This window comes from Neoarius graeffei, chromosome 2 (genome assembly GCF_027579695.1).
Source record: "Neoarius graeffei isolate fNeoGra1 chromosome 2, fNeoGra1.pri, whole genome shotgun sequence".
In the NCBI taxonomy this organism is placed as follows: domain Eukaryota; kingdom Metazoa; phylum Chordata; class Actinopteri; order Siluriformes; family Ariidae; genus Neoarius; species Neoarius graeffei.
Window position 1 is genome coordinate 45,244,598 of NC_083570.1, and position 26,305 is coordinate 45,270,902.

The window sequence follows — 26,305 nt, forward strand, 5'->3', positions numbered from 1 at the left end:
TGCTATTCTGGACATATCTCCACCACACAGGACCAAAGAAGATAAAAGATTGTTTCTTTAAATGATAATGAAAACTTACCCTTTTCCCTGCCAAAATTGCCACTATGTACTCTAGCATACAGTGATATGATTTTGACCTACAAGTATTACAATAAAAAAAAAATCTTATAATCAGGTTTCTGATCTTACTGATCACAGCATGTTTTAAAGTGCCAAGTCATGTGCTTACTACTACAGTACGTGGCCCATTATGAGTCACCATAGTGAGATGGTAACCACATGACCAACATAGCTTTTGTAAGATCTCTGGAGAAAATGCATCATCAAATGTGCCAAACTGAAGCTCCAGCCTCCCAGCTACTACATGTTGGCTCAAGGAGTGCTTGGCTTTACTACTACAAGAAGAAATGGTCCATTTGGTGCTAAAATAAAACCAACTGGAAAACAGCCCTGTTAACGTGTTAGTGTAAAAATGGACTGGACCATCGTCTTACCCTACTTTTGTCTCTACTTTAATCATGCTGCATTTAGCATTAAACAGTTCCTATTTACAATCTGAATCTTGTTTGTAGTCAGAACTTCTCTACACTGGACTATATGAAGATGGACCATAGAAAGACATTGTAAACAGAGTTAGATTGATTTTAAATCAGTGCAACATTAACCAACTCAAGAACCTCAATTTGATGACCTGACAGAAAAAGGTCAGTGTAACATGCATGCTTTAGCTCAAACATAACAGACTCTCTAATCTATACTTGACTTTTAGATAAAACACTTCTTCCTGGAGCTGGCTACATGTTGTTCTACCTTATTTGCACTGGATGTACAACCACTAACAGCAGACAGGTGTTAATTGACCGTCGCTAAAGGTCAGAATGATGGGATGCTAAGGATTTGGAAACGTGTGTGGAGCCATATGACGAACACTTACTCCCTTGACAATGCTGACCAGTTTCCTAACCTGATGATCCAGCTCCTGAGAAAGTACTAGTGCATCTCAAACAATTAGAATGTTGTGAAAAAGTTTCAGTAATTTAACACATTACATAAATATTTCAAGCCCGTGTTCTAGTTTTGATGATTATGGCTTATAACTCATGAAAATCTAGTATCCCAAATTAGAATATTTCCTAAGACTTAAAAAAAAAATTTTCAGGAGTTGGATGTTTCTCTAAAGTAAAATACATTCATTTATACACAATACTTGGTTGGTACTCTTGACACCAATTACTGCATCAATGCAGCATGGCATGGAGGTAATGAGCCTGTGGCACTGCAGAGGCGTTCCTGAAGCCCAGGCTGCTTTGACAGCAGGTTTCAGCTCCTCTGTACTTGAGTCAGGTGTTTCATTTTCCTCAACACCCCATAGATTCTCTGTAGGGTTCAGGTCAGGCAAGTTGGCTGGCTAATCACAGTAATAGTCAGCAAACCATTTGGTAGCTCTGGCACTGGGGCAGGTACCAAGTCCTGCAGGAAAAGTCAGCCAGAATCTCCATAAAGCTCATCAGCTAATAGAAGCATGAAGTGCTCGAAAATCTCCTAGCAGACTGTCTTTGGACTTGAGGAAACTGTGGACCAACAGCAGATGACATGGTACCCCAAATCACCAACTGCAGAAGCCTTACACCCCTTGGATTATGTGCCTCTCCACTCATCCTCCAGACTTGGACCTCAATTTCCAAATGAGATTGAAAGTTTACTTTCATCTGAAGAGGACTTGACCACTGAGCAACAGTCCAGTTCTTTCCCTCTTTAGCCCAGGTAAGACACTTGATAAAATCTCTGGTTCAGGAGTAGCTTGATCTTAGGAATGCGACAGTTGTAGTCCCTTTCCTGAAGACGTGTATAGTGGCTATTGATGCACCAACACCAGCCTCAGTCCACTCCTTATGAAGCTCTCCCAAGTTCTTGAACCAACTTAAGTCTGCAGTCATCCTTGCTGCTTGTGCACCTTTTCCAGCCAGCCTTGCAGGCCATGGCCTGCAATGGCTTACCTTCCTTGCAGAGGGTGTCAATGATCATCTTCTGGACAACTGTCAAGTTGGCAGAAGCTATAATCAAAATAGAAAAATGCTTAAAACGTGTAGTGAGTCAATTTAATGCCCTAGACTCTCGAATGACTAATGGAAGATTTTGAACTTTCACAATATTCTAACTGAGATGTACTACTAAAAGCATAAGTAATAGCTTTGACTCCAGTCACCCTCTACAAAGAACCCACTTTAGTTCACAGCAACAGAGCAATTATGTTAAACAAATGTGTTTAACAGTCTGCAAGTTGACTCAGGTGAATTATCAAACTTGAACATTAGTTGCACTTGGTGAGATACTCCCTAGACAACCAGGAGAACTGATTAGGTCAAACAAATCCAACTGGGGAATTTAACATCTGAACATCCAAGTGGTTGTGGCGTCTAGTGTTATTAGGATTTGATTATGCTGCCCCCTGGTGGAAGAACTCCTTCCACTTTTTTAGGAGGAAACACTGCTAAACTGACAAATAAACCTCCTTACACAGACATTAATCTTTGCTCAGCACTTATACCTGAAAATACAATAGACTTCAGAATAAACCCATGCAATCTTTCTGCACAAAGGCCTTGTAGAATTTAATGGAAGGTAACAAAGGACGCAAAATCAGGAAACGGAGCAATTCTGCACATCTTTTATTCAGGCACAAAGAGGGACCATTTGGTTTGTTTGCCTGACTGGCAATCAGCATTATTGTAAGTCACCCACAGTCACAGTGCTGCTGCTGCCGCCTTTTAAAGTGCTCGTGTCAAGTATTTAGATAATCTACATTCATACAAGCGATTCAAGTGCTCAGTAACCAGAAAGAAAAAGGCACAATTCTCACACACGGCTTCACATATATGGCTCCAAAAAACAGTCAGCATCTCAACCAAGCATGTCCAAGCTGGAAGATCCCCACTGACTAAACAGAATAAGCAGATATGAATGTTGCCACATCTACTTAATGCTAGTGTGCAATAAGGATGAGGGAGGGGGAGAAAAGAAAAAAAAAGTGCAATGAGTGCAATTTAGCAGGCAAGCCAACAGATCCAAAATCAGCATCCCAGTGCATGTGCCTATACAGGAGCGCTTAGAGAAGACTCAATCTGGATAGAGCAGGAAGCCTGAGAAGGTGCTATACTTCCAGCTACTGCCGTAGATAGCACCACGGTGGAGGCGCAGCCAGATGTGATCACCGACGCGCAGAGGCATCACGGCATGGTTGCTGGCCGTCTCATGGTCAGGTGCACCGTCGTTGGCATATGCTGAAGCCACTACCTCATCGTTGCGCATCAGATTGACGTACAGCGGCACGCTGATTGCCAGCTTAAGGATATGGAAAAAGAAGACGTACGTGCCTGCTGCCGGACAGGAAAAGTGGCCAGAAGGTGCATCAAATGCACCACCCTGGTTGCTGTGGAGCAGGTCGAAAGTAATGGGCTGGTCCAGGGTCCCTGGTGCCAAGTTTGTGGCACGGGCAGCTGAAAAGGCCACACGAAGTTGCGGATACACAGGCATCAGGGTGTGAGAAGGAGGTGGGCCAGTGATTGGCGTGATCGCCAGAGAGTCTCCATGAGCTGAGTCTATTATATAGCTGCCCTCTCGGTCTGGGCTGCTCACCTGGGAGGAGTCGCTCCAACCTGCTACACATTCACACACAATTCAGCTGTATTTATCCTGATTCAGCCAAGAATCCTTCCAAGAATGGCAAACTTGAGAAATAAGTAACAAGTACCAACTGAGCTGTTCCTCCGAGCTGCTGTTCCTCCAGTACGTTTATGACTTGGCTGATACCCGTTTTCCTAATAAAAACATTACGCCAGCATCAAACTGATTATTCACATGAAATCAATAGCAAAATGACTGAAGGAAGGCAAGCAAGGCGTTTCTTACCTGGGAGGTGTATAGAACAGATCCAGGCTCACGATGGGCTTGGGCACTGAAGCTCCCTCCTTGAGTACGCAAATTTACTCTGTGCACCTCATAGCCACCTGTGAAGTCAGGACAAAAAGCCAAAAGATAAACATGCAGATTCATGGATTGGGGAGAAGAAAAAAAAATAATTCTGCATTGTCCAACCCAACAATCACATGGGCCCTTTGAGAAATCCTTAAAAATCAGTGGAGAACTAATTAGAAAGCATAGACTGAAAACCAGGAAGAGAAGTCCAGAAGTATATACACTTTTGGAAAGGTACCTCTGGAAGCCCCAGATGAGCGGAGTGAGGCGTGAGAGAATCCTCTTGCGCTGTGCGTCATACCTCTTAGAGTACTGCGGGGGTAATAATGCTGGACCAGATTAGACTGAGGGGCAGAATTCAGACTAGGAGATGAATAAATGTGACTGGTAGCACTGATGTCACTTTCTGATAGGTATGCACACTCTGGAGAGGTTGGGGAAGAAAAAAAAATTGCATTCGCCTGCTTTTCATCAAGTTATATATGAAAGTATGCTTCTACAACAGTATCCATGCTGATGAATCCCCCCAAGCCTAAAAGGTCACCTGGACTATACAAGTCAAATTGTTGAGACACCAAGATCAAGTTACATATCAAATGCTACACTTGTGGCCATGTTACCCATCTGCAGGTCATCTTGTGGCACGCTGAGCTCAGGTGGGGTCTGTGTGCTAGCAGTGGAGTGGCTCAGTGTGCTTGCTGTACTGTAGCTCAGACGTGCAGATCCTAAAAAGCCACCTTCATCAGATTTCAGCTCAGAGCTCCTGGTCATAGGAACCTCCGCACTGAACACCTGGACCACAGAGACAGCTTTGAGTGCAGCACTTACAGTATGCCACTTTTCCACCAAAGCAGTTCCAGAGCTGGTTCGGGGCCAGTGCTTAGTTTGGAACCGGGTTTTCTGTTTCCACTGACAAAGAACTGGCTCTGGGGCCAGAAAAACCGGTTCCAGGCTAGCATCAACTCTCTGCTGGGCCAGAGGAAAGAACCGCTTACGTCAGCGGGGGGGCGGAGTTGTTAAGACCAACAATAACAAGACTGCGAAAGATCGCCATTTTTAAGCGACGAGAAGCAGCAGCTGTACAAACGAAGTTATCCATTATTATTATTATTGTTGTTGCTGCTTCTGCATTTTTGCTTCGATATTCGCACCAAGGTTTATGCAAATGTAGCAACGTAACTTACGTGGCTTCCCTTAGCACCGCGAGGTATGGAAAAGCAAACTGGTTCTCAGCTGGCTCGCAAGTTGAATGAGTTGTGAACCAGCACTGGCCTCGAACCAGCCCTGGAACTGATTTGGTGGAAAAGGGGTATTAGTGAGACAGCCTTTCAATTTCATAAAATCAGTGAAATTTAGTTCCCTCAAATTTGGTCACTGATGGACATTTACTTCTGTCGTACCTCAGACTATCCGGCCATTCTGTAGCTGGGAAGTTATTTAATTTGAGGGGATTCCCAAGCAAATAATGTATATGAAGTTGCTCGCTTTGCACAGTCAAGCAGACCGAGGAAATCCCTGAGCACCTGCTTACTGTGCACTGACCATTACATCAGTGCCGCTAAATGAATAGGTGATCACACTGAGGTGCTCACTGACTGCTGATATTTATTAGTTTTGTCCTGCGTTTCCTTTCCTTCGCAACATCACTTTCTGTTACTATAGTCAGTCTTTCACATTTCATTCGCACATGTCCTCCATTTTTCTCTCCTGTTTCAAATTTGTATCCCACAATGCCTTGCATGAACAGGGAAAGCCCACCACATGATGCATGACTTGGTATCTTTAATTGGGTCATGAAGCAGGAAAAAAAAAAAATAGGGAGAATTTAGGGCCATGTGGCCCCAAATTCATTAATTGTTCCATTTAAAACAAAAAAAAAAAAAAAGGATTGGGAGTCTGATTCGAACTCTAGCTTTCACGTCAAACAATAATTGGGTGTCGGGGAAAATTTATGACCTACACTTAATCTGAAAGGCAGTCCAGCTTTAAAGTTATTTAAAAATGTGTGTTTAATACAGCACTAAAGAGGAATGCTCACAGAGTGCAGGCTGCCGAAGGATGTGGTGGTCACAGGTAGAGATCGTCTGCTGGGTGGAGTGGAGAAGGTCTGTGCCAGAACAGGTGGGGGCACATCTCCATTAGAAAGTGGCTGCTTTTCTTCCTGTAAAATGTATAACATGTTAGAATAACCTGCTCAGAATCTTAAGGCAGATTAATAGGGTAGGTTTTGTTCATATGCAAATTGGATCCAAGTGTTTGTTAAAAGGAGAAACCCATCCTCTTCTGGGGTCACCACTGTGTATGGAACTTGTTAGGTGTTCTAAAGAGGGTCTACTGCAAAATCTCTGAAATAACCCTACAATATACAATAACAGAAGATTTAGTTGAGCGTCATGAATGGAGGGTTGTTTCGGCAGTATTGGATATTTAACAGTTATGCCACAAAATCAAGTTGTACATGAGCCGACAGCCAATGAGGCACGTAGCACCAAGTCAGCTATAAGCCATGTACAACAAGATTGACTGGAACATCCACATTTCACTGGATTGAGAAGCCATTTTTTTTTTGCAAATTTGATAAGCTTTATACAAAGAACCTGAATTTCTGCTTAGCAGACATGACAAACTGTCACCTCACGGAATCCAGGGACATGTCGACCAAAACGAACCCGAGGTAATCGCAAAAGAAGCATTTTTTTTTTTTCGAAATTTGTGATTTTCGGTTTCCCCCCCATAATGTGCAAGTTGAGATCTTGAATGCAATCAGTATTTCAGATAGATTTTGTTGAAAAAGCATACATTTTTTTGTTGCAAATTGTCTCGTTGTCGTCAGGACTGTAGCCTGCTGGGGGGGTGGGTAAATTACCATATTGGCCATTCATGTGACGATTTAAGTCTTGGGTTTTTTTTTTTTTCGCCAATCAGCTGTATGATACGAGCTGAGCTTATGGCTACTTGGCAGCATACAGGCATGCAATTTCACTATGGAATGAGCAAGCTAAACAGAGTGCAGAGGAGCTGAAACACCGCGAAGCAAACAGACGCACAGTATTTACATCGGAGATAACCATTTCTAGCAAAAAAACCCAACCAAAAGGAAGTGTTCTAGGACTACATTCCATCGGAGACATTGATGTGTGCAAGGTGACATTTCTCTTTCTGGTGGGGCAAGTTTATTAATCTAAGGCTGTGGGGTTATTTTTGCATGTAACGGAGAGTGTTGTGGTTTGGTTACATGAAACTAGCATTGTGTTAGTTGTGTCATCATCGTGCTAGCTTTCTTACGGTGTGAGTAATTTTTCAACCACAAAACGTTAAAGTATACTTTAGGACTTATTTTTGTACTCCATAATTGTTTTGGGCATACTTTGCATGGAAGGAAAATTGACATGGTGATTTGCTTACATGAAAGTAGCATCGTGCTAGCTAGTAGGGGGTAGAGCTTTCCTTAATGTCATGCAAATGAGCACCATTATGTGCCCGCCCTGCACCCAGAGTAGCTGAGAAGGAAAACTGAGGACGATTTTCTCCCTTTCCTGTTTTAAGAGGTATACACTTTCAAAAGGCCACATATTCTTCAAATATTGTCAGATCTCCACATGGAAGGCATCAGTGGAAAGCTTAGAAACTGTACTTCCTGGATCAGTAAATAACTCAAAATGCCCCCGGGCCGACATGTGTCCCTAGATTCCGTGATCTGACAATTGTGTACGTGTAGTAAGCTTCAAATTTGACAAGATTTACAGTCAAAGACACCATCAGAAAATTAAGCCTGAAACTTAAGTATTCAAAGCTCAATTGATTAGTTATAAATGTTATTACAATTATGGAAGTTGAAGATTGGTGCTTGTGACGATGTAAATAAGCTGGAAAAGATAACTAGCAATTTGTGAAAAGCTTTAATCCTTGGAAAGATAGATATGTTTTTACCATCAAATACTTTTACTCCACTTTGTGTGCATGTGTGGTGTTTGTCATTTCTTCCTCAGTTGGTTCAGCAATACACTCCGCCATTGTTTTTCCTCTGCTCACGGTATACGAGCTGATTGGCTACTGTACTACTAGGCTAACAGAGCACGTGATCTCATATGCAGTGAATGGATATAAATTTCTTATAAAATCAGTAACTAAATGCCACCAGAAGGATAGTGTAGGATGACCAGAAATTAAATGTATAGTCAAACAAAAGCCAAAATAAATGCCATTTGCTGATCATGGCAAGTTTCCCCCCCCCCAACATGTAGCCTAGGACTTTGCTTATGCACAATTTAAGAGAGGATAACTCAACTGTTATAGGCCAATTTGACCACGGAATAACTTGGGATGTGTACCAAAATTTGTCAGGGTGAATAGCCTGAAAATTACCAATCCAAGACAGCTACCAGTAATATGGTATGATTGTGTTAATGTTCCTGACCCTGGTTTACGTGAAACAGTTGTATTGTTTGCTGTTAAACATTATGCATTTTAAATATGGCCCCCTCAAGTCTTGGAAAGTTAGGTCCAATACTACACCCTGGCTTAAAGGGCATATGATTGGTAAATTCAGAAGCAAGACCAATGTAATTCTATTTTATATTAAACTCCTCAAATATCTGTAACATTCTGCATTCTGTGCAATTTTTTTTTTTTTTACCTTACGCAATACCAGAAAAATTCAGTTGAAATCAAGCCTTTTGAGGCGAATTGGTCCACCTCTGAAAAAACTTGGCATTTGAATTTCCCAGGAAACATTGATTTTCGTGACATCTGTGGGATGCCTCCCTCTGAATCCTACATCAGCATTTGTTTGAGAAAACAACCTGGTGGTTTTCTGCAAATTTTTGTGTTATCACAATTATTAAAATGGTTAACAGATGTATCAGAGGGTGTAGCAACACCAATCATGATGGGATTCGTACTTATTTTCCAAAAGACCGGACAGAGAGAAATGGGAGTGCTTTGTCTACACAGGCTATGCACTTAACCCTGCAAAGCTCATGCAGATATCACGATTCTGGCTCCAGACTCCCTTGGGATTTTTCCAGACACGTTTTGTTATTTTCTGCTGTAGACAGATGGCCTTGCGCAAAATTACCCTTCTGGATGTGTGTGTGTAAAAGGGACATACTTTCATATAAAAAAAATAAATAAAAAATGGTCCAGGATATGCCCTTTAATGATTCCACCCACGCTGCACGACATGCCTGGAAATGGGCTGAACATAAATGGAAAAAAAACAAACAAGTATATATGAAATCTTGCAAGACCACCTAAAAAACTACCAACTTTGTACAGATGGCATGAAAGGACTATTTTAGTAACCTCAAAGACGCAAATAGACCCAGAGTGCTGTTCAAGACAATCAACTCTTATGGTGATGATACACGGGGCAACTTTTTGGGCAATGTTGCCGAGCAATGTTGCTGGGCAATTGCGTTTTGACTCTTTTCTATTGAGATTGGGCAACATTGCTTCTTTCTGAATGGTTTTGATAATCTCTGGCAACTTTTTGAGATAAGCCAATCAGAACGCGAGTATCGAGTCATGTGACCTCCGGTGAGGTTCGGATCAGAAATTTCAAACAAATATGGCGGCCGCTCAGTGTCAGTGGAGTGAAGAGATGGAGACTCCTCATCTGTTTTTACGCCGGTAAGTTATTTTAATATTCTATATGGAGGAATTTACCTCACCAAAGCTCTAAAAAACAGACAGCTTGATTAAATGGTCACAGCAAAAATTAAGACATCGATTTTTTTTTTAGCTAACTGTAAACTGCCGTTGCTAACTGTTGTTGCCCTGAAAAGTTGCCCTGTGTCTCACCTAGTTGCCCGTTGCCAGCAACTTTGCTCGGCAACATTGCCCAAAAAGTTGCCCCGTGTATCATCACCATTAAACCCAGCTGCTCCAGTTACAGTACCTCTGCCTCCAATAATGAAACGTGAGGAATTTTTAAAAAAGTTCTTTACTGAAAAAATTTACACCATAAGGGCAAACATTCCAGTCAGTTTGATTTCAGATCGCCCCCATCCTGTTAATGTTACAGTATTTTACACCAGTGACATCCTCCCAACTGTCTGAGGTGATCTCACAGATGAAGCCCACTGTCCCTGACATCATTCCTTCGCACCTTTTTAAAAGATGTTTTCCCTTCCATTTGCCCCCTGATTTTAACCATAGTTAACAGCTTGCTAAATAAGCATGCCACTGTATAACCACTTTTAAAAAAGCCAAGCTTAGATCCTTGTATCCTAAAGAATTACCAGCCCATATCCAAGCTACCTTTTTTGTGCAAGATCTTAGAAAAGGTGGTTGCTTCAACTTTTATCCTATTTGAACATGTTCGACATCTTTGACAAATTTCAATCTGGTTTTAGAGCTCTACACAGCACCGAGTCTGCCTTGCTGAAGGTACTCAAGGATATCTTGCTGTGTACTGACTGGGTCCAGTGCTGTTTTAGTCTTACTTGACCTTAGTGCTGCTTTTGATACAATTGAGGACCTCCTTTTAACTTGCCTGAAGGACTGTTGGTCTACAGGGCCCGGTTTTAAATTGGTTTACCACATACCTGAAGGATCGAACTTTGTTCAATTGGGAAACTGCACATCCTCCACCCCCATCAAATGTGGTGTCCCCCAAGGTTCAATTCTAGGCCCTCTTACTGTACATGCTACCACTACTCAATTCTACAAAAACATTCAATACCATTGCTATGCAGATGACACAGTTGTCTGTCACAGGCAGGTACAACACCTCACTAACCAATCTATTCAACTGTCCAGATATTAAAAATCTGGATGGCTACTAATTTTCTCAATTAAGTGACAATAAAACTGAAGTAATGGTATTTGGATCCCCTGTTCTATAGCCAGCCTGACAATTGCACTTGGCCCCCTATCTGCAAATGTTCACAGTACAGTGAGAAATCTTGACATTTCAATGGACAGTTTACTGAGTTTTAACAGTCAAGTCAGCAGTGTGGTGAAGGGAAGCTTTTATCAGCTCTGAACCATAGCCAAACTAAAGCCACTTATCTTCTACTGATCCTGAAACTCTCATTCATGCTTTTATTTCATCCCGTTTGGACTACTTTAACCTTGTACACAGTTTTAACCCAGTCTAACATCAATAGGCTACAAATGGTCCAAAATGCAGCAGCTAGGCTTTTAAAATGGTACCAAAAAGAGAACATCTCACCCATCTTGGCTCATCTCCACTGGCTACCAATTAAATATAGAATTGATTTTAAAATTTCACTTTGTTTTTAAAAGCTCTCAGTCTTGCGCCAGCTTGTATAACAGAGCTTTTAACCCCCTACTCTCACCCAAGGTCACTCAGGTCATCCTCCCAGCAACTCCTCACAGTCCCCCACTCGCACCTCAAAAGCAGAGGTGACGGGGCCTTTTCTGTTTTTGCCCCAAAGCTTTGGAATGGTCTTCCAACCCACGTTAAATCCTGCCCAACCATTGCCAGTTTTAAATCTAAATTTGAAAACCTCTTTACCCTTGCTTTTTGGTCAGTCTCACAGTTTTTCCTTTATCCTGTTCTTATTTTAATCTTGTTTCTATTTATTCAAGTAATTTGTTGTTTTGGGGGCGGCACGGTGGTGTAGTGGTTAGCGCTGTCGCCTCACAGCAAGAAGGTCCGGGTTCGAGCCCCGTGGCCGGCGAGGGCCTTTCTGTGCGGAGTTTGCATGTTCTCCCCGTGTCCGCATGGGTTTCCTCCGGGTGCTCCGGTTTCCCCCACAGTCCAAAGACATGCAGGTTAGGTTAACTGGTGACTCTAAATTGACCGTAGGTGTGAATGTGAATGGTTGTCTGTGTCCATGTGTCAGCCCTGCGATGACCTGGCGACTTGTCCAGGGTGTACCCTGCCTTTCGCCCGTAGTCAGCTGGGATAGGCTCCAGCTTGCCTGCAACCCTGTAGAAGGATAAAGCAGCTAGAGATAGAGATTTGTTGATTTCTACTTATTTTAATTAGTGTATTTATTGATCATCTTTATCCTTGACTATTTTTTTTTAACTTGTATTCCTTGCCCTTCTTATGCTGTAGCCTATGTCCTGCTCTGATTTCTAAGTCTTTTTACTGCCTTTATTTGTGAAACACTTCGGGTCAGCCGTTTTTGTGCTACAGTATATAAATAAACTGACGACTTAAACATCAAGATATTGCTGCCTACCAAGTTTTGCATTTTTCCACTTTAAAAGTGAATTCCATTGATTATCTGAAAATACAATTTATTAAATCAAATAGTTGCTTTCTTATACTCCTGAATTGTACATAGGTCTCCCAAGTCCAGGATTTCATGTTTGAGGTAGGGTTCCATTTCTCATGTTTCTTTGAAACTGCAATTTTGGCCAATTCTGGTTTGTTTGTTTTTTTTAAACCTTGCCCTTGACCATAGCTTGTTCCTTCCCGCCTTCAGTCATGAGTGGTCACTAATTGATTCCCCATACCCAAAAACCCATAAAATGAGGTATTGCACATGCATCTGTGGTGAGTGGTTCAAAAATTGATATTTTCAATATGGCTACCAGCAGCCATCTTGGATTGGTAATTTTCAGCCTGCTTGCTCCAGACAGTGATTTTGGCACACATCCCAAGTTGTCCCTTGGGTTCAAATTAGCCTACAACAGTCAAGTACCCTCTAAATTACATGCATACATATCTAACCCAGTTTCTCTACTAATGCCCTAAGCAAGGTCAATTTAAACTTTTAAAAACGTATGACCTTGCCCAAAATAGCCTTACCTGGATGAAACCATTTGCACTGAAACCAGATATCCACTACTTTCATTACATAGAGCAGTGTTTCTCAACCTTTTTTCAGTCACGGCACCCTTCAGAAGTATGCAAATTCTCAAGGCACTCCCATATAAAATATACGCAGTCACGCTGACCCCAGCAGTGACCTGGGAAAGGGGGCCGTGAAAAATGATTGCATGAGGCGGCAATGATCTGCATTAGTGTAACTATTGTTTTTTTGGAATTTTAATTCATTTTATTTCAATGTTAGAATATATAGTTTTTTGACGGCACCCCTAATGAAGCCAGACGGCACCCCGCTTGAGAAAGGCTGACGGAGCCATCAAATAAAGGCCTTCAATTCTTCAAAATAAGTAAATAACCCTCTGGGTTCCACCCTTCTGTTTTCACTGCTTCAGAAGAGTTGAATGCAGAGAAAGAACTTTCACTGTACTAGAATGTATGTGACAAAAGCTTCTCAACATTTAATCAAATTCTGCAAAAAGTGATTCTTGGCCAAAAAAAAAAAAAAAACCCCACAAGCCAAACTTCACTTATCAAGTTTAAAATCTCACTGCTCGATAACGTACAGTACTCCGATACGAGTAAATCCTGTCATAGCAATGTGATTCTTGCCATCTAAAAAAGGTCGCCTCAGTGAATTTAAAAAAAAAAAGTCAAGGTTTTTTTTTTTTTTTTTTTTTTTTGGGGGGGGGGGGGGATGAGGCCAAAAGCTGGGTGTCTGTTTACACGCATGTAAACACTGCTTCAGTGATGAGGGTTTTTTTTTTACAACCAAACACCTTGGCATCTTTAGGGTTAACAATTTAGAAGTGATGCATCCACTAGGTCTCAGCATTGCAAGTCATGTACAGTAGCATGTAAATGACATCACAATCTCAGATTCTCACAATTTGTACTCCAAGCATATTTGAACCTCAGATCAACCCTGCAGCTGAAATCACTCGTTCACTACTCCCGACTCACTATATACGGAATTACTATGATTACTAGGGCGGCACACTTTTGGACACTACTCCATCGCGCTGTTATTTACATTACTGTCACACAATTAAAGTGTGTGAATCAGTCGGCTTGTGGGTTTTCAAAATACATGTACTGTATTTTTGTGATAAATCCATATGCTGAATGCATTTCCCACAAAGTACTTTGTCTGTGGGATTTCAGTTTTTAAATCAAGGCTGAATACTTTGCCACTGCTTTTTATTAAATCAAATGAGGCTTTTGATTAATTCCTCTCTGCACTAACTTATTCTTGTATTTTATGTCTTATTTCATTTTAGCTTATTCTCCCCCCCCCCCATTCTTAGCATTTAATTGTACTATAATTTACAAGCTAATGTTTATAACGCGTTTCTTCTTCCATCCATTCACCCCAACACACTTCAACGCAGCTGCATTGCATGATGGTATATATTGCTTGGTTAGTGACCATCAGTTGTATACTATTCACAATGCACTGTGGGATACTTTGAACTATATAGGGTGTAGTAATTCTCACTATACATTCAGACAGCACTAAAAAGTGACAAACTCATCATGAAGGCCAATTTATGCTGACAACCCAGTCCTCGCAGATAGCGTCGCAGACAGTGTCTGCGTAGCCCCCCCACCTTCGCAGACGCTCTGCGCACACCTCCCAAAAATTGTGACCATCGCAGATGCCTCGCGGACAAGAGGGCTCTGATTGGTCCAATCTACATCCGCTGTACACACTCCCACTTCCCTACTTTCCCGGTTTGGTTTGTTTTCACGACCGGCATTTTTAAAAACACGAGCGAAGATGGAGCAGCATGAAGAGCGGTTGATTGAGGAAGTACGTACATCTATACGACTCCAGTTCTAGTCATTATAAGTAACCGGAGGATAAACACTCCACTAACCACACCCACCAACTACTCCTAGCGACTTTGCGCCCCCTTGCGTTGTGCCGGTGAATAACATTGCGCACGCCTATTACTCCCCACTCAACAATAAATTACAACTGTCTGCGAAAAGCTGTCTGCGAAAGCCTTGTCGCAGGAGCATGCAGAGGCCTTTAGTCCACTATATAGTGAGTGATTTCAGACATAGGGTAAGATGTCTGCACCCAGGAGCATTTCTTTTAAAATAAAAATACAGTATACAGGTACAAATAAGCCAAGGAACAGTGCCTCAATAGACCTCAGACTCAAGATCACATGACCTGAAATGGGGAGCAAATCCGAAATGGCAGTCACCAAGTGTGGCCAGTGATACAATTTGGGCCAAAAAACCAATAAGTATCCACAATTATGATTGCAAACCATTTTTCAAAGTGCGGTAAACAAGTTGCAAAAAAGGTTACAAGTTCTTTACATATGCTGTGTTCACACTTATACTGGTACGAAAGTGGTATAACTGTATTGATACAAAGTATACCAGTACAGTTTAGTGCATCTGTCCACACTAGCAAGAAATGTTTGCGGTTTCAGGGGTGATAGCGTTCCGGCGCCGCGCCGGATTTCCGGCGTACCGTGGCACCGGGGGGAAAAAAAAAAAAAACTAGTTCGCCCATTATCCTGTGTCATTCTGAGATGCGCAGATAGACAGTAAAGGGAATTCAGAATTCCCTTTACTGTCTATCTGCGCATCTCAGAATGACACAGGATAATGGGCGAACTAGATTTTTTTTTTTTCCCCTCCCCCGGCACGCCGGAAATCCGGCACGGCGCCGGAACGCTATCACCCCTGTGGTTTTCTTTCACAGTAGTTGAAATGTGCGTGTGCGAAATGTTTCCATGGTTACCAAGTAACTTCCTTCTGAGAATATGGCAGATGAAACAACGTGTGCTTTTTGTTGTCAATGTACAGTCTATTTCTTGTGGTCATTTATTCAGTCGAATTGTATAAAACGCACGAGGCGGTTGAGAAAGAAACAAAGAAAACGAATCTCCGTTCTTCACTATTTTATTCAGCGAAGACATCGATTGAGGTGTGTGACTTTGCGCATACGCATTATATTTGTATCGATACAGAGCCGCTTCATCTGTCCACACTACAGCGAAGCGCTACAGTACCGATATAGTTGCTAGTGCGGACAAGTGTTGCGGTACGAAAGTAGTTTCATATCGGTACAAAATCCCTAGTGTGGACAGGGTAATAGTGTATGATGGAGGATCATGGTGGCATGTTTGTGAAAGGACTTTGCTATCAAGTCAGCAAGACAGACTTTAAATGCTACAACAACTCCCAAACAATGCAAATTTGTAAATTTAATATCACTTCTTACCAACTGAAGTCTTATTGCTTGGAAAGGAATTAAAGGATAGTAGTCCATCAGCTGAATTGTTACTGCAGCCATAAGCTGTGCAATTTGAGCTACACCAGACTTTGTAGTTCATGAACACAGATAATTCATACAAACATGGTGTGTAGGAGTTTGTTTACCCATTTCAAACCACAGCACTCCAAATGGAGCCAAGGAGGTCCATTTTGAAAGTCAGGTACTGGTATACAGTTCAAAATTTACACAAACATGCCACCAAATCTGACCCACTGGTGGTGCTAGAGCACTCAAGGTGCAAACATGAAACTGAAAAATCTGAGGACTGTCCCCAATCAGTGTGCCAAACTCAAACATTTTACCAAGTTGCCATGGAAACACCCTAGCCAACAAACAATAGGCATCTACACAGCCTTGCTGCTTGGACCCCAATTAACTCAAACTCCTAGACCAGGAACTCCATGTGTTTTTACCCAGGCAGGACCACCACCACACTACTCCCTGCTTTAAGAGTCTTAAAAGGGGTCCTTCACTGGAAAGTCTTCCATAAAATCGGATATATAGTGTACAGGAACGTGTGATGTGTACACAGACCTGTTTCGAGCTCTTGTCCTCACAAGGTCCAGAGGAGATACAGGGCTCTCTGCAGTAAAGAGGTGGAGGGGTGAAGCCCTTCTCTTGCTTTGCCTAAAACCAAACATTCATTATATAACCCAAATCGTGCATAATTTCTCCTTACATCACATGTGTAGATGATCAGGTGATCAAAAGCACCATTCTCAGAGTCCTAGAACAAGCTACAGTCACTCAACACAAATCATAGGATCACAAGGCTGGACCAAGTGGCTTACATGTGGTCCATCTTCAGTATGAAGCTTCAGGTCAGAGGTTTTTGAGATCTGATCACCATTGACCAGTGTGCTTGGGGCATCTCCAGGACACTGCTGGGTATGAAGAGGAGGAGGAGTCGACTGTATGAAGGAGAAAGAATATTTAAAAAAAAAAAAAGACATGCAGTTGGGTTTACACAATTTGCCAGACATTCACCCTTACATTCTGAGACGGAGGCAGGATGTCAGCTGGGATTTTCTTCAGCTGTCTCTGAGCTGCAGAAACCCCCCCCCCCAAAAAAAAACAAACAAAAAAAAAAACAAAAAAAACACCTCTTTAGGCTGTGTTATACAAGACCACTGCTCAGTCACATCCACTCACTCATTCTTTAAATGTTTCTTGCATATTTGCATTGCATCAAGAATTTTAGCCCCAAATCCAAAGCAGTTTATTCCCAAAAAATCCTTGGCAGAAAGCTTTACCCAGAGGAGTGGCGACAGGAGACGGGTGCAGCCCTCTGGTTCGGCCATTACCAGATGTGGCTTCTCCATCCAGAAAGGAATCCTAATTGAGATTGTCATAATCAAGACATTTCTTAGACTATTGCAAGGTCACAGAATAGACATGAAGCTCCACAGGCCTTGTTTATTACTCTTAGTAAAAGCTGTGTGCAAGTGTTTCACAAGGCAAACCAAAAAACCCCATTTCCATTACTTGTACAAAAGATCCAGATATTCCTTGCAGTCACATGCATGTGTTCATGAATGCCAAATCACCTGTAAAGTGCAGATTCTGTAGCAAACAGTACCGATTTAAAAGTCAGCCTTCATCCACCAGAAAGATGTATACACTGGACTCCAAATATCCATTCCCTCTTGAAAGCAGCAAGCACCAAGTCTTCCATCAGATGAAGTATTTGCTTACAACTAAGCCCAGACTGACTGGTTTACACCATGCCTTTAGCCTCCGTCACAACCGGCCATACGTGCTCCTACGGCCAGTCTACGTGCAAAAACCGCAAGAAACGCACGCGTGTGTGACCTGCTGATTTTCGAGCCGTAGACTAGCCACAGAGGTTCGTTGTCATGTCAAACAAACTCTACAGGCGCTTACATTTTCAGGTTGCAAGACAAACTTGTGGCCAACATGTCTTTCTCCACAAAAAAAGTGTAGTGTTCCATGCCAATTATACAATTTGAAGTTGATCAGATCTAGGTTTACAATTGTTAGTCACCTTGTATGCAAGTTTAAAGGTAGACTGCCTTTCAGATTTTTCAAGTTTAGGTTATAAATTTCTGACACCCAATAAATAAAGAGCCACATGGCCATAAATTCTCTATTTTTTCCTGCTTCACCATGACCCAATTCAAGATACTATGCCATGCATCATGTGGTGGGCTTTCCCCATTCACACAAGGCATTGTGGGATATAATTTTGAAACAGGAAAGGAAAATGGAGGACACGAGTGTGTGAAAGTAGAGAGACCAACTACAGTAACAAAGTGAGAAAAGACATTAACGGAAAGGAAACACAGGACCAAACTAATATTGCGTCAGCGAGCACCTTGGTGTGATCAGCTGTTCTTTTAGTGACCAAATGATGTAATCGTCTGTGCATGGTCAAGGTAAACCTGTGCATGTGCACACTTGCAGTCTGCTCAACTGCACCAAGCAAGCAATTTCATGCGCATTTGCTCAGGAATCCCCTCAAATTAACTTCCCAGCCACAGAATGGCCTGGGGTTTTTATTACTGCAATCTCCCAAAAAAAAAAGGAACTAAATTTCACAGATTTTATGAAATCAAAAGGCTGTATAGCTTTAAACACTCAGGAGCATTAGTGGTTTGTGAATGTTTCTGAAATCATGACATTTCCACAAACGGCAAATTTCATGTGCAAGTGCTCAAACCACTTTTGAATAAATCAATTTGTATATTAGTTTGATGAATAGCAGCCCACTGCTTAAAGTTACCATACATGGGTTAATATTTCACCAAATACAAAATCAAGTATTATTCCCAGTTTCCATAAGGAATTTACAGCACCCTCCACAATTGGCACCCCTTGTAAAGTTTAGTTAAAAAAAAAAAAAAAAAAAAAAAAAAGTGTTGGGGATCCACCTTTGGGTGAAGTAGCTTCATCTCACTGGGGTGGGGGAAGCCAACCTTTGTTGAAAGCCTTACGTTATTGGCACTCCTGGAAATTATAGTGAACACAATGAAACAAGCATGTTTCCAATTTAAAAACTGCACATTTGAGTTGAGTGTGTAGGAACTTAAGCTGTAAGCCATGACTTCCTGGGGACAAAACACGAGGCAAGACAGAGGCCAGATTCCCCTAGTCATCCATCAACATGGGAAAGAAACACAAACCAAATGAAGTTTGTTGACCTTCATAAGTCAGGGAGTGGTTATTGAAGAAAAGCTACTCACATGAAAACATCCATTTCTACTGTTCAGGCAATTTAAAAAAGTGGAGCCCAACCAGAAAGCCTCCACCAGTTAACCATAAAAGCAAATCTTGAGTTTCTGAAATGCTACAACTTTGAGCGGAACAGTGTTCTCTCGTCTGATGGAACAAAAATGGAGCTTTTTGGCAATCAGTACTCAAGGTGGGTTTGGTGAAGAGGGCGTTCAATAAGTAATGCCCCTGACCCACTTCCAGTTGTCTGATCTAGCTGAAATTTTGCATGTGCAATGATTTCTCTCTCTATGGGTTATGTGGCAAATTACAGCTCTGAACTAATTGTGGTTTCTGATTTACACGTGTTTGAACTGAGTCAGGTGTGAAATGGAGCCTGTTGAGTGTCGCACAGTGATCCGGTTTTTGTATTTGAAAGGACACACACCACAGGAGACTTTTGATGAAGTGAAAGAAACTTATGGTGATAATGCCCCATCATATGACCTTGTAAAATCAAACATGGCCAGAAGTCTGTGGAAACAGCTCCCAGACCTGGTCGCCCCCCTTCTGCCATTGATGAGGTATCTGTCCGCCAAGTTGAGGCTGCCATTTTGGAAGATCAGCGCATTACTATTCACCAAATAGCCCAAGAGGTCAAGATTAGTACAGGGTCTGTGGAAACTATCATTCATGACCATTTGCATATGCATAAGGTGTCTGCCAGATGGATTCCCAGGTTGCTCACACCTTTCCAGAAGTGAGAACGCGTCAAGTGCTCGAGGATGAATTTGGAGATGTGCCAAGAAGATGAGTCAAAGTTTTTCAAAAGACTGATTACACAGGATGAAACCTGGGTCCATCACTATGATCCAGAGACCAAAGCCCAGTCAATGCAGTGGAAGCACTTGGACTCACCACCTCCAAAGAAGGCAAGGTCATGCTCACAGTCTTCTGGGACCAGGACAGAGTAGTGATAGATTTCCTGGCAAAGGGTGCCACAATTACAGGAGCCCATTATGCTTCACTTTTAAGGAAATTAAGAGAAGCTATCAAAATCAAGAGGCGGGGCAAGATCAGCAAAGGTATCCTCCTCCTGCAGGACAACACTCCGGTCCACAACTCGCTTGTCGCCAGATCAGAAGCACAGGAGTGTGGCTATGAAATCCTCCCCCATCCTCCGTACTCTCCTGACCTTGCACCCTCTGACTTTCACCTCTTCCCAGCCATGAAGTTGTTTTTGAAAGGAAAGCGTTTCCCAGATGATGCAGCCTTGATTTCTGAAGTCACGTTGTGGTTGGAGGACCAACCTGGGGTGTTCTACAAAAACGGTCTCCAGAGCTGCATCAAACGATGGGAGAAATGCACAACTCTGGGTGGTTCCCATGTAGAGAAAGACTGATAACTGTGCCAAGTTTCATTGCTCTACTACTATGGGAAGTGGGTCAGGGGCATTACTTATTGAACACCTGTAAAATATGGTGGAAGTTATATGTTTTGGGGCCATTTTTCCTCCAAAGGCCCTGGAACCCTTGTTAGGGGACATGGCATGGATGCCATGAAACACCACATTTTAAATCAATCTTTCTGCCGCTACCAGGAAACTAAAACTGGGTCTTCCAGCAGGACAGTGATCTGAAGCATTTGTCCAAATCAACAAATGCTTAAGTGAGCACAGAATCAAGCTTCTGCCTTGACAATCTCAGTCCCCGGACCTGAACCCCATTGCAAAACTGTGATATGAGCTGAAGGAGTGTGCAGAAGAGGGTCAAGGACCCTGGATGATCTGGAGATTGTGTAAAGAGGAACAGTCTCAGATGCCCTGCTCTGTATCCCCCAACCTTATAAAAAATGTTTTAGGAGACTCCGTGCTGTTTTACTGGCAAAGCGAGGTTGTATGAAGTATTGGCACCCCAGCCTTTAATAATAGTGGAACTTGTTTTTGTTGAAAATCATTTCTTGAAGGATTCACTTTTCCCCTGAATAACTCAAAAGGTTGGCTTCCCCCCCCTCAGTTTCTCAGTGCAAGATGAAGCAACGCCACCAAAAGGTGGATTTTTTTCCCTAACCCTTTTTACTAAAAGCTTTACAAGGGATGACCATCATGGAAGGCACTGTATATCCCATGGCACTATGGGATAAACGTTAACTTCTCAACAAACCAAAGACTCCTACAGTCTGTAGTCCTGCATCACCTTTTCAGAAGTCTTTGTATCCTCAAAAGGTTATAATGGATGTGCGTTTTGCTGGGAAATGCACCACTTGTATTTCATACCAGCTACATCTGGGACATGGAGAATCAAGTGCAACAAATCAAGTCACTCATGAGGAAAGTTTTGATAAATTTGGGTACTTTGCATCTATATAATATAAAAAAAAAATAAAAAAAAAAAAAAGCTTGAAGATATGATTTTCCATGCTCAAAAACTCATTTTGTATTAAAAAAACCCATCCCAGATCTGAGTAACATATCCCAATATTTCACTCTGATGACATCACTCCCAGCATTTTCCCCCTCTGACTTGGTACACAGTGCAAAATGGTGAACTGGTTCAAAATGAAATTGTATTTTTGTGGATAAGTCCATATAATAAAGAACATTACACAGTGATGTGAAAGTTTAACACAAACTTCACCACTCAAAGATAACCATATCGATGCACCACTAATATCCTCTATGGCTAACACCATAATCCATCCATCCATCATCTGTAACCGCTTATCCTGTGCAGGGTTGCAGGCAAGCTGGAGCCTATCCCAGCTGACGATGGGCAAGAGGCAGGGTACACCCTGGACAAGTCACCAGATCACAGGGCTAACACAGAACCATTCACACCTACGGTCAATTTAGAGTCACCAGTTAGCCTAACCTGCATGTCTTTGGACTGCGGGGGAAACCAGAGCACCTGGAGGAAACCCACAGACAATGGGAGAACATGCAAACTCCACACAAAGGCCCTCGTCACCCACTGGGCTCAAACCCAGGACCTTCTTGCTGTGAGGTGACAGTGCTGGCCACTACACCACCATGCTGCCCCCTAATACATTCATTCTGTCAAAGTACCTCAAACGTACCATTTACAAGCAAAAACTGGGGGAATCCATCAGGTGTAAACTCCTCTTGGCTTGGCACAAATTTTGAAAAAATGAACTAGGAGTGAAATTACATAAAAAGGTGACCAATAAATGCCAGGAAATGGATAGACCCAAGTGTGGTTCCATTCAGGATTAAACTAAACATCCAAGATGTCATCAATAGTTTCAAGTCTCCCATCCAGCTGAGATGCTCACAATTACATTTCTTTAAACAAGAGTCATCAGGAGAGGACAATCTCCCCCCAGCTTACACATGAAACCCCACTCCAAATATTCCCAAGTTGAATTGGTTGCCATGGAAATACAGAAAAACAAGATCAACTGTGAGCTACTGCTCACTTATGTATCCCCCCCCGTTCTCACTCATCAGAATGCAAGCAATTGAAGGAATAGGACACTTATGAATGTTGACTTCAAAAAAAATAATTAACCCTGAAATAAGTAAAGCAGTGTTCCCACTCCTAGGCATTTCAAATAGCATCAAAATCCACTCTAGGTTTCGTAAAGTACATCGTCAGCAAACAGGAAGTCGATGTAGGACAGACCTGAACATAGTATACATGGTATAGAACCCCAAGCTGAAGTATGGTACCAAAATATCAAGCAATTGTGATTTGTAGTTGCTGAGAAAAAAAAAAAAGCTATGAAAATTTTGTAAATCCATGCCATGTTTCGTAAATACGTTGTTGGTAAACAGGAAGTCAATGCGCAACAGACCTGAAAACCATATACATGGTATAGAACCCCAAGCTGAAGTTTGGTACCAAGTGGCTATGACTTGTGGTTGCTGAGAAAAATGATGTTTCAGACAGAAGTAAACCAGTATACCACCCCTTTGGAGTATAATAAAAAAAAACAGACACCCCAAAATGTCAAGACAACTCCTCTAGTCACTTAACTGTCAGGTTTCGTAAAAAGAAAAATCCTAATAGTTTGCGATAGGCTCCAGAAACTAAAGTGTATACAGACAGCAATAGCTATATCCCCCCCACATGATATGCCAGGGAGACAAACAGTGAAGAAACTAAAGCAGGAGTTGGTTTCCCAAAAGCCTCTTAACTAGGAGTGTTCACTGTGATGCTTGCTCTACCATTTAACAATGATGCTTTTGGGAAACCCACCCCCAGATGGAATAAGGCTAGTCCAGTTTGGAATTACTTCCAAAACAAACAAGCCATTAAAACGCAACAGTTCGCACCCCAAAAACAAAAAGGCAAAACTGAAAAGAACAAGCACTGATCCTGATGTGTACCTGAATAAAGCTGAAGGAGCCAGTGATCTGACCCATCAGGTGATCCAGCTGCTGTTTGCGCAAGGCAGGATCTTTAGCCAAAGAGGATGGAGAGTCAAACACCTCCACAGGTACAGCCTTCTTCACCTCACCATCCTGTTAGAGCACAGGATTAGCATGCAAGAACAAACATGACTAAAAAGGAGAAAAAAAAAAAGACACCAACTGGAGAAACACTTACCAATTTGGAGTCCTGGTTTCCTTTATTTTTTCCCTGCTGCTTCTAAGTCATTAAAATAAACATTTGTTATTTGATCAGGCAACCACTAGCCATTTCTACAACGAACCACATTTCAAGAGCAAAAGGACAATAAAATGTCACCGGTTTGGTCTCGACAGCAGCAGCAGACTCCACAGTGACCGTGGTTTTGGGGATGAACCCTGAGGTTTCTTTCCAAGGCTTCTGTAACTCTGTTTTGGAGGACTCCGGTGGATCAGAAAACTCCATATCCCAAGAGTCTGGTGGTTCCTGTTCCTTCAGGGCTAAAAACTCTGCTTTCCAGCTTGATTGCACATTCAGATCCTCACCCTGACCAGGTCCCACGAGGTCACGCTCCATTGTGTAGCGTCTGTTTAAAAACTGGCATCATTCTAAAGTTACTGACCAACTTCAGTGCAAAGAACAAGCATTCACATGTATGAATTAGGGGGGAAAACTTGCTCTAGCAACACAAAAAAAAAAAAAAAAAAAGTTGCTTCAGTAAAGAAAAACGTATCCAAATGGAAACTGCAGCAAGGTGGGGAAAAAAAAAAAATCTTACCTGCCTTGAAGCCATATCAGAGTTTAAACTGACCACCGCTGCAACAGAAAACACCAGATCAGACAAAACAAGCCAAGATGCTGCATTGTTACTGTACAGCCATCGTGATTCTCACCAGATGGGGCACTTGATTTTGATGAAGCATCGGGTTTTTGTCCATCCTCCTTTTTAGGCTCTGGGATGTGATTGAATAAACCAGAATCCACTAGTCTGAGCAGCTTCTCCTTGAGGTATTTATCTTGTGGAAAAAGACATTTATATATATAAAAAAAAAGTTTTAAAAAAGATGAATTGACGCATAAAGAATCTAGACCAGGGTTTCCCCAGGTTTGACCACCATAAATTTAAAACTTTAAGACCATTTAAATGAGAATTAAGACCTACATCGCACCCATTATGCGGTCGTAGAACACCAGATCAAATTCCCAATAATGACAAATGTTTCAAGTAAAAGTACCTTTATTATAAAAGTTACATACAAAAGTCATTATGTGCATTGCTTGTCAAATCTTCACATTCAAGACAAGCAAGACCGAGTTTTGTTATGCAAGACGTTTTTTCCACAGGAGAATGTTGTAGCGACTTCCGAGTCTGGGAACACAGCCTTAAAGAGTTCGCTTATGCCCTCATTCGAGCTGTACGAGTGGTGTTCCGTAATTGTTTTTAAAATCCAAAGCACCTCTGCCCGAAGTGTCGGGGTTCCACCGACACCCATCATGCCACTGCTCGGCCCTTGTGTTGCTAGCCTTGCCGATGATGTCTGGCTTGGCTGATGCTGACGTTCGACAGTGGTGCTAGTGCCAACTCCAGGTGCATTCGGAGATTGAACCGTGCAGAACTGAGCGATGGGCTGGTGGCGGTGGAGGGCAGATGCAATGTGCTTTGAGCTCTTCATGTGAGACTCTAAAGCGAAATGACCTATAGTGGACAACTTGAAGGTCTTTCGACAAACACAGCATCTTGCTTCAACATCGCTTCCAGGAACCTCCCTCACCCAATCACGATATCTTTCATCTGAAAGCCACTGCTGATTAAAACGACACTTCCCCATGCTGCGATTCGCAGAGTCTCCTCTCCACCACGGACTCCGACGATTGCGCCGGCGCGAAAATGTATCAATATTGTTTTCTTTGCGCATACTCCAAGAAATTCACTGATGTTACACAAAACCCACATTTTCACATTGTAGAATAGTATGAGTAAATTTAAGACCTTTGTCCAAAAAATTAAGACTTGGGCAAAGCAATTTAAGGCCTTAATTTTGGAATATTAAATTTAAGACTTAAGACCCAGCGGCTACCATGTAGACAAGCAGTACCACAAGTCTTGGATGCACTTCATTCCATGAATCTACTGTGCTCTACAGAATTACTGGCACCCTCCATTAAAATGAGGGAAATTCCTATATAAAATAAAGATTACACAGAATAACCTCCGATATGCAAGTCTGCAAACAGTCACTTTATAAGTCTGGCTGCGTTTATAAATTTATAATTGCGGGCTCATGTGTATCCCATTGGATTGCTCATACTTGTGAACATGTGATATGAAGTCATCGTATTTCTACATGGGCTATGTTTTGTCACTACTGAACTGCACTACCAGTTACTGGATTGTAAGAGAGTGTCTCAACTTTAGTTAAAATAAAATTCATGGATTCAGCCCAAAACTTAACGGCTTCTTCCATGGCCCATGCTACACCCTTCCACCAAGGGTTACAGAAATCAGATCAGTAGGCTTTGTGCAATCCTGCTTACAGTAGGAAACAAACCGCACTAAAAACGAACTTGGCAGAGGTTTAAATAAATAGCCCCACACCCCTTTACTCAACCCAAGAAACTCTTGTGGAAACAAATGTCACTTGCAGTATTCTCAAACATACAATAATCAAACTTAAGGAATTTTAAATAAATCCAAACAAGCCTTCAGTAATCATTAAAGCTCCCCCAATCATGAAGATG

General features: G+C 42.0%; 1 protein-coding gene across 1 annotated transcript in view; it reads right to left on the minus strand.

Moving 5' to 3' along the window:
• Window positions 1-2,649: 2,649 nt before the first annotated feature.
• Window positions 2,650-26,305, minus strand: part of caprin2 (caprin family member 2) — a 28,094-nt gene continuing 4,438 nt past the window's right edge. The window contains exons 8-22 of the mRNA XM_060907912.1: window positions 24,460-24,582; window positions 24,345-24,382; window positions 23,906-24,163; window positions 23,765-23,806; window positions 23,545-23,679; window positions 17,279-17,360; window positions 17,019-17,071; window positions 16,817-16,936; window positions 16,560-16,652; window positions 6,014-6,136; window positions 4,596-4,767; window positions 4,214-4,399; window positions 3,910-4,007; window positions 3,752-3,818; window positions 2,650-3,659 (exon numbers count right to left, since the gene is read on the minus strand). Of these exons, the coding sequence (XP_060763895.1) occupies window positions 3,118-3,659; window positions 3,752-3,818; window positions 3,910-4,007; window positions 4,214-4,399; window positions 4,596-4,767; window positions 6,014-6,136; window positions 16,560-16,652; window positions 16,817-16,936; window positions 17,019-17,071; window positions 17,279-17,360; window positions 23,545-23,679; window positions 23,765-23,806; window positions 23,906-24,163; window positions 24,345-24,382; window positions 24,460-24,582 (2,132 nt within the window). The 3' untranslated portion in view covers window positions 2,650-3,117. The remainder of the gene's footprint in view (window positions 3,660-3,751; window positions 3,819-3,909; window positions 4,008-4,213; window positions 4,400-4,595; window positions 4,768-6,013; window positions 6,137-16,559; window positions 16,653-16,816; window positions 16,937-17,018; window positions 17,072-17,278; window positions 17,361-23,544; window positions 23,680-23,764; window positions 23,807-23,905; window positions 24,164-24,344; window positions 24,383-24,459; window positions 24,583-26,305) is intronic.